The sequence below is a fragment of the Poecile atricapillus genome, chromosome W (assembly GCF_030490865.1).
Source record: "Poecile atricapillus isolate bPoeAtr1 chromosome W, bPoeAtr1.hap1, whole genome shotgun sequence".
Classification (NCBI taxonomy): domain Eukaryota; kingdom Metazoa; phylum Chordata; class Aves; order Passeriformes; family Paridae; genus Poecile; species Poecile atricapillus.
In genome coordinates this window covers 85,080,307-85,087,753 of record NC_081288.1, presented here as the reverse complement: position 1 = coordinate 85,087,753, position 7,447 = coordinate 85,080,307, and the positions used below count along the sequence as shown (strand labels likewise).

The 7,447-nt window shown below is 44.5% G+C and overlaps 1 protein-coding gene across 5 annotated transcripts; it reads right to left on the bottom strand.

Annotated features, from left to right (window-relative positions):
• Positions 1 to 220: 220 nt before the first annotated feature.
• LOC131592511 (uncharacterized) lies at positions 221 to 6,552 on the bottom strand. 5 transcript variants are annotated; one of them, XM_058864076.1, is made up of 5 exons: positions 5,308 to 6,552; positions 4,858 to 5,046; positions 4,660 to 4,780; positions 4,385 to 4,455; positions 221 to 724 (listed from the first exon to the last, which is right to left on the bottom strand). In XM_058864076.1, the coding sequence occupies exons 1-5, from the start codon at positions 5,367 to 5,369 to the stop codon at positions 598 to 600; spliced, it is 570 nt and encodes a 189-aa protein (XP_058720059.1). In that variant the 5' UTR covers positions 5,370 to 6,552; the 3' UTR covers positions 221 to 597. The 5 variants fall into 5 exon arrangements, 3 of the variants coding, with proteins under 3 accessions (XP_058720059.1, XP_058720058.1, XP_058720060.1); XM_058864075.1 differs by lacking the exon at positions 5,308 to 6,552 and having other exon boundaries at positions 4,660 to 5,280; XR_009280633.1 differs by lacking the exons at positions 4,385 to 4,455; positions 4,660 to 4,780; positions 5,308 to 6,552 and having other exon boundaries at positions 4,858 to 5,280.
• Between the last annotated feature and the right edge of the window lie 895 nt (positions 6,553 to 7,447).

Here is a 7,447-nt window from a genome sequence, read left to right as displayed (position 1 = left end):
TCTAGCTACTTTCTCAGGAAAGTAACTATAAACATAAGCGTTTATACATTCCATTAAAGATATGCCTTTTGATGGACGTCTCTCACGGCCAGTGCGGTTGGGAAGGTGTTAACCTGACCATCCAATCCCTGGTCATGGTCGGAAACTTATAAATACTGAAAGAACAAATAAATGAGAACTCTTTCTTTCACCACACCTCAAGCTGCGTCCATGTGAATCATTTCGTGTCCAACAGTGACATAGTATGCTTATAATCTCTATTATTACATATTATTAAACATAGATGCTATCAAAGAAATGTGAAAATATATAATAAAAATGGAGCACCTGGATAATAAAATGCAAAGCTATATTGAGAAAGGACTCCAAACACTTCCTTGTGGAAGTTCCTGGTCACTAAAGAAAGTCATACATTCTGCATTTTGAACTTCTCTTGAGATACACTGTATCAGAAGTCAGAGCTTGCTTATTTATTCCTGGTCCAAGAAAAGGCTCTTTTTCTCACACACAGGTTCCCAAGCATCTCTGATGGGAAGGACTGCAAAATACACTGCTGAAAATTATGTGCATAAGTTCCAGGGGATAGTACCATTTGGTTCATTTGGTAAGAGCTTGGAGTGGCAAATACAGGACAGTGTCATCCAGTGCAAACATTTGTGCAAAGAGCATCCAGCTCCTTTTGCCCTTGGCTTTCACTTGGATGTGCTGAGTCTGTGAGGCAGATCTGAAACAGAGAAAAGATCATTTAACCAAGCTGCCTGTGCATGTTCAGTGCATCCATCTCCATACATACACACTGCAAAGAGCTTGTTAGGTGTTATTGTCAAGCCGTTTATACCTATGTATTTATACCTCTGTCTCACTGCCTCCAAGACTGAGAGGCAGAGGTATCAGTAAGGCTTAGCTTTGGAATCTTTAGGGAAAGGAAAGGAAAGGAAAGAGGAAAGGAAAGAGGAAAGAGGAAAGGAAAGAGGAAAGGAAAGAGGAAAGGAAAGAGGAAAGGAAAGAGGAAAGGAAAGAGGAAAGAGGAAAGAGGAAAGGAAAGAGGAAAGGAAAGCGGAAAGAGGAAAGGAAAGCGGAAAGGAAAGAGGAAAGAGGAAAGGAAAGAGGAAAGGAAAGAGGAAAGGAAAGAGGAAAGGAAAGAGGAAAGAGGAAAGGAAAGAGGAAAGGAAAGAGGAAAGAGGAAAGGAAAGAGGAAAGGAAAGAGGAAAGAGGAAAGGAAAGAGGAAAGAGTAAAGGAAAGAGGAAAGGAAAGAGGAAAGGAAAGAGGAAAGGAAAGAGGAAAGAGGAAAGAGGAAAGAGGAAAGAGGAAAGGAAAGAGGAAAGAGGAAAGAGGAAAGAGGAAAGAGGAAAGAGGAAAGAGGAAAGGAAAGAGGAAAGAGGAAAGGAAAGAGGAAAGGAAAGAGGAAAGAGGAAAGGAAAGAGGAAAGGAAAGAGGAAAGAGGAAAGGAAAGAGGAAAGAGGAAAGGAAAGAGGAAAGGAAAGAGGAAAGGAAAGAGGAAAGAGGAAAGGAAAGAGGAAAGAGGAAAGGAAAGAGGAAAGGAAAGAGGAAAGGAAAGAGGAAAGAGGAAAGGAAAGAGGAAAGAGGAAAGGAAAGAGGAAAGGAAAGAGGAAAGGAAAGAGGAAAGGAAAGAGGAAAGAGGAAAGGAAAGAGGAAAGAGGAAAGGAAAGAGGAAAGGAAAGAGGAAAGAAAAGAGGAAAGAGGAAAGGAAAGAGGAAAGAGGAAAGGAAAGAGGAAAGAGGAAAGGAAAGAGGAAAGATGAAAGGAAAGAGGAAAGGAAAGAGGAAAGGAAAGAGGAAAGAGGAAAGGAAAGAGGAAAGAGTAAAGGAAAGAGGAAAGGAAAGAGGAAAGGAAAGAGGAAAGAGGAAAGAGGAAAGAGGAAAGAGGAAAGAGGAAAGGAAAGAGGAAAGAGGAAAGAGGAAAGAGGAAAGAGGAAAGGAAAGAGGAAAGATGAAAGGAAAGAGGAAAGGAAAGAGGAAAGGAAAGAGGAAAGAGGAAAGGAAAGAGGAAAGGAAAGAGGAAATAGGAAAGGAAAGAGGAAAGAGGAAAGGAAAGAGGAAAGAGGAAAGGAAAGAGGAAAGGAAAGAGGAAAGGAAAGAGGAAAGAGGAAAGGAAAGAGGAAAGAGGAAAGGAAAGAGGAAAGGAAAGAGGAAAGGAAAGAGGAAAGGAAAGAGGAAAGAGGAAAGAGGAAAGGAAAGAGGAAAGGAAAGCGGAAAGAGGAAAGGAAAGCGGAAAGGAAAGAGGAAAGAGGAAAGGAAAGAGGAAAGGAAAGAGGAAAGGAAAGAGGAAAGGAAAGAGGAAAGAGGAAAGGAAAGAGGAAAGGAAAGAGGAAAGAGGAAAGGAAAGAGGAAAGGAAAGAGGAAAGAGGAAAGGAAAGAGGAAAGAGTAAAGGAAAGAGGAAAGGAAAGAGGAAAGGAAAGAGGAAAGGAAAGAGGAAAGAGGAAAGAGGAAAGAGGAAAGAGGAAAGGAAAGAGGAAAGAGGAAAGAGGAAAGAGGAAAGAGGAAAGAGGAAAGAGGAAAGAGGAAAGGAAAGAGGAAAGAGGAAAGGAAAGAGGAAAGGAAAGAGGAAAGAGGAAAGGAAAGAGGAAAGGAAAGAGGAAAGAGGAAAGGAAAGAGGAAAGAGGAAAGGAAAGAGGAAAGGAAAGAGGAAAGGAAAGAGGAAAGAGGAAAGGAAAGAGGAAAGAGGAAAGGAAAGAGGAAAGGAAAGAGGAAAGGAAAGAGGAAAGAGGAAAGGAAAGAGGAAAGAGGAAAGGAAAGAGGAAAGGAAAGAGGAAAGGAAAGAGGAAAGGAAAGAGGAAAGAGGAAAGGAAAGAGGAAAGAGGAAAGGAAAGAGGAAAGGAAAGAGGAAAGAAAAGAGGAAAGAGGAAAGGAAAGAGGAAAGAGGAAAGGAAAGAGGAAAGAGGAAAGGAAAGAGGAAAGATGAAAGGAAAGAGGAAAGGAAAGAGGAAAGGAAAGAGGAAAGAGGAAAGGAAAGAGGAAAGAGTAAAGGAAAGAGGAAAGGAAAGAGGAAAGGAAAGAGGAAAGAGGAAAGAGGAAAGAGGAAAGAGGAAAGAGGAAAGGAAAGAGGAAAGAGGAAAGAGGAAAGAGGAAAGAGGAAAGGAAAGAGGAAAGATGAAAGGAAAGAGGAAAGGAAAGAGGAAAGGAAAGAGGAAAGAGGAAAGGAAAGAGGAAAGGAAAGAGGAAATAGGAAAGGAAAGAGGAAAGAGGAAAGGAAAGAGGAAAGAGGAAAGGAAAGAGGAAAGGAAAGAGGAAAGGAAAGAGGAAAGAGGAAAGGAAAGAGGAAAGAGGAAAGGAAAGAGGAAAGGAAAGAGGAAAGGAAAGAGGAAAGGAAAGAGGAAAGAGGAAAGGAAAGAGGAAAGAGGAAAGGAAAGAGGAAAGGAAAGAGGAAAGAAAAGAGGAAAGAGGAAAGGAAAGAGGAAAGAGGAAAGGAAAGAGGAAAGATGAAAGGAAAGAGGAAAGGAAAGAGGAAAGGAAAGAGGAAAGAGGAAAGGAAAGAGGAAAGAGGAAAGGAAAGAGGAAAGGAAAGAGGAAAGAAAAGAGGAAAGAGGAAAGGAAAAAGGAAAGAGGAAAGGAAAAAGGAAAGAGGAAAGGAAAGAGGAAAGAGGAAAGGAAAAAGGAAAGAGGAAAGAGTAAAGGAAAGAGTAAAGGAAAGAGGAAAGGAAAGAGGAATGGAAAGAGGAAAGAGGAAAGGAAAGAGGAAAGGAAAGAGGAAAGAGGAAAGAGGAAAGAGGAAAGAGGAAAGAGGAAAGGAAAGAGGAAAGAGGAAAGGAAAGAGGAAAGGAAAGAGGAAAGGAAAGAGGAAAGGAAAGAGGAAAGAGGAAAGGAAAGAGGAAAGGAAAGAGGAAAGAGGAAAGGAAAGAGGAAAGAGGAAAGGAAAGAGGAAAGAGTAAAGGAAAGAGTAAAGGAAAGAGGAAAGGAAAGAGGAAAGGAAAGAGGAAAGAGGAAAGGAAAGAGGAAAGGAAAGAGGAAAGAGGAAAGGAAAGAGGAAAGAGGAAAGGAAAGAGGAAAGGAAAGAGGAAAGGAAAGAGGAAAGGGGAAAGGGGAAAGAGGAAAGAGGAAAGAGGAAAGGTTTTAAAAGCTGGGTTAATGCTACTTTTTAAATTCTTATGCAAGAGTGTTTCTATCTGATTTTGAGTTCCCAAGACAAAATCAGTGTTTGACCCATCTAAACATGTCTCTTTCTTTGGGGCAGTTAAATAATTATCTGCTCAGACAGGGAATTTTACTTTATGAAAACCTCACATAATTCTATTAAATGCCAGCCAGCTCCTGAAGAAGTGAAGAGATCAATGCACTTATTAAAGAAAGGAGAGGAAAAAATAAACAAACCGGTCAAACCAATCAGACTTCTCTCTTAGATGACAGTCAAAACCAGCCCTGTACCTGGCTGCCGAGAAGGACAGGAGACAAGCAACACGACTGACTTTATGGGGAGCGGGCTTGCAGTCGCAGAGCTGGGGGAAGAGGAGGAGGGAGGGAGAAGAGACGCAGGGGTCTGAGCACGCTCTGCGGAGCCACCCGGTGGGACAGGGTAAGGGCCTTCCCCTCCCCTACTCTCCACACTCAGTTGTGAGCCTGCCCCGTACTGAGCCTTTTCTCTGACCCTGAAGTACAAATCATTCCCGAAAAGGTTGAACTCCTGATCGTCACAAAATTACCTGCTCGGGCTTGGGAAGCGGCACCACGCCGAGGCTGTCATTACCGCTTCCTCTACTCACACGGCCCCTACGAGCAGGAGAGCTTCCTCCCGGACCAACGTTAAGACGCTTTTTTTGACAGCTGCCTGAGTACAAACGGATTAAATCTCTCACCGAGGCCCCCAAGAGTTCAGGAATACTGCACACACAAGCACCCACCATATCAGCATGCACTCGGTGAAACACTGCCTCTCCGCTGGCCCGGTCTGCCCCCGGAGTCCTTGGGCGGGCCCTGGACACCACGCCGGGCCGCGGGGATTCTGCCAAGCCGTGAATAGTTCTAAGGCTAGGAAGGGCGATTCCCCCTTGCCAGGGTCGGGGTCCAGGCCGGTCTCCCCCGCCGCGACTCTGAGGAGACGTAGGCAGGCCCCGATCACTCAGGTCCGCGCCTCCCATTTTGCAGGGTGTGGTGGGCTGTAGCAAGTGGTGTATGCTGAAACACGCACGCACCAGGATCTAGCTCACTTAAGCTACACGAATTCAAAAACAGTCGCAGCCTTAATTACAGAAATTCTAGTTTGAGCGAGAAGCGGTGAGCGCGCGAACGGGAAAAGGAAGGGGGAAGTGGAATGTGAGGGGAAAGGCGAGATACAGTGCGGCGCTACTGACCCCTGACGGAGGCGCACAAGGCCGTGCTGGGCGGGATCTACTGAGCACCTGCGGAGCCTCATAATGCTGGCTGCGTCCTATTGGTGCTCCGGGAAAAGGATTAATCAACGTGAGGACCCCACGCAGATCAGATCAAGCAGTGCAACACCCTCAGAGAAGCGCAAGCCAGCCCTCAGTCCGCAAAACCAGGCAAAGTAATTTCTGCCCTAAAATGCCGTCCTGAACCCTGCGGCGCGGGGGGTGGTGCTAAAGGCAGGAGCAGCCTTTTGGCCTTTGTCCTCAGCCTTCACCTACAGGCTGTCCCGGGTCAGTGCAGCAGCGCGGCAGGGCACATAAGGGGACACAGCCACTCCGCCTTTTAGAGAGGAGCGCCGAGGACCCGACGCTTCTTCTCCGCGGGGCCGAAAGGCGCCCAGTGGCTGCCGGGGCGTTCCGGCAACTAGATGGGACAAACAAAATGGCTCCAAAGAAGAAACCTTAGGAGACTGGTATTAATGGTTCTTTGGATACGTAAACATAGAGGCATCCCTTCCCTCCCCCCGCCTCGTTTTTACCTTGTTTTTATTCATATTGTTTCACAAAGATAAGTTGTGGGACAAAGTAAAAAGTTACTACTTCGTTTAAAGCTAAGCCTAGTTACCAGCTTTGTAAATGTCAAACTTTGCACAAATAGCCCAGATTTACATTATTTTACTCACTGTTTTAAGTGTTGGAATGTCGTAAGGAATAAAGAAAGCAAGAAGTAGAATAGATAAAAGAAAGAGCAGAGGGGGGGGGAAAAACACTAAAGCAATACAGATAACACAGGGGAAAACAACAAAATCACTCAGCATTTTTCATATTCTATGGGAAAAATAGATTTAAATAAGTGTAAAACGTTAAGTAAATGAGGCATTTTGGTTCTCAAGAGTTGCCAGAAACTTCAGAAAAACATCAAGAAATGTTGATATATTTTATATATTAGTAAAGGCCTGTCTACACAAACCAGTCTTTGAAATAAGTCGTGATATTAAAGGCTAAAGTCCTTGAAACCTTCCTGCAGAAGAGAGAGTAAAGCAAAACAATATCTTTGTGTATAAGAGAAAGAATGTAAACCTGTGTGTGTTAGCCAATGGTAACTTGCTTAGCCCGCGGACCCTGTAGAACCCTATAAAAGGTGTGCTAAAGATAGAAATAAACGGCGTTCATGTTTACTTCTGTGAAGAGTGGTGAATAGCTGGCGGACTCTCAATAAATGTAAAAACAAGAACGAGATGGGCATGTGATAAATATAACATTGGATAAAAATTCGTGAAAGAAAATAAAGAATTATATGTTATATTTGTAATACTGTAAAGATACAAAATGTAAAATAACCCAGAGATTTCTTCCCAAGTCGGGCAGTAACGATCGACAGCAACGCTTACCAACACAAAACAAAAGGCAGGACACAAGCCATCAAATCAGACAATGAGAGTGGCCCGGTCGAGATATCCATCTCCTTTGCACCCAAACTGGCCACTCCACCCCGGTAGGTGCAATCAGAAAACACTCGGAGCTATTCCGCATGTGAAAGGGACTCTGCTCCGTCGAGATATCCATCTGCTCCCGCACCCAAACTGGACGCTCCATTCCGGGAAATGCAATCAGAGGACATTCAGAGCCTCTCGCATGTGAAAGGACTCTGCTCCACCGACCATTGACTCAGCTCAACGGATCCGGAAAGTCTATTCAAACACCTTTGTTGGACGGTGCTTACTCCGGATTTTGCCCCAGGATATGAAAACCCCTATAAGAACCCCGGACTGCAGCACATACAGCGTGGATTTGGGAACTCGGTACCTCTGAGTACAGACCCCTGTCCACCCGGCGCTGCGCTGACCTATTTATTGTGGTTTTTTCTCTCGTTGCTGGTGCTTAAATTGTTTTATAATAAATCGCTTTTTATTAACCTTATTTTGCCATTGCATTTATAACAGATTGGTGCCGTGACTCGGATTCGGAGAAAACTGCGGGGAACCTCACTTCCCAGGACGGGTACCCCCGCTGATTTCGGCGGCCTGGTGAGTTGAGAGCCTCCGTAGCTCGTTCCGACATCCGAACTAAATTTAGGCTGAGAAAAACCACAATAAAAGGGAAACGGATCCAGAGGAGAGAGCTC

Coding starts and splice junctions, on each gene's coding strand:
- LOC131592511 (XM_058864075.1), bottom strand. CDS start 5,094: ATGGGAGGCGCGGACCTGAGTGATCGGGGCCTGCCTACGTCTCCTCAG. Junction 4,456..4,659: donor CGCTTCCCAAGCCCGAGCAG/GTAATTTTGTGA, acceptor CTCTTCCCCCAG/CTCTGCGACTGCAAGCCCGC. Junction 725..4,384: donor CTGTCCTTCTCGGCAGCCAG/GTACAGGGCTGG, acceptor TCTCTGTTTCAG/ATCTGCCTCACAGACTCAGC.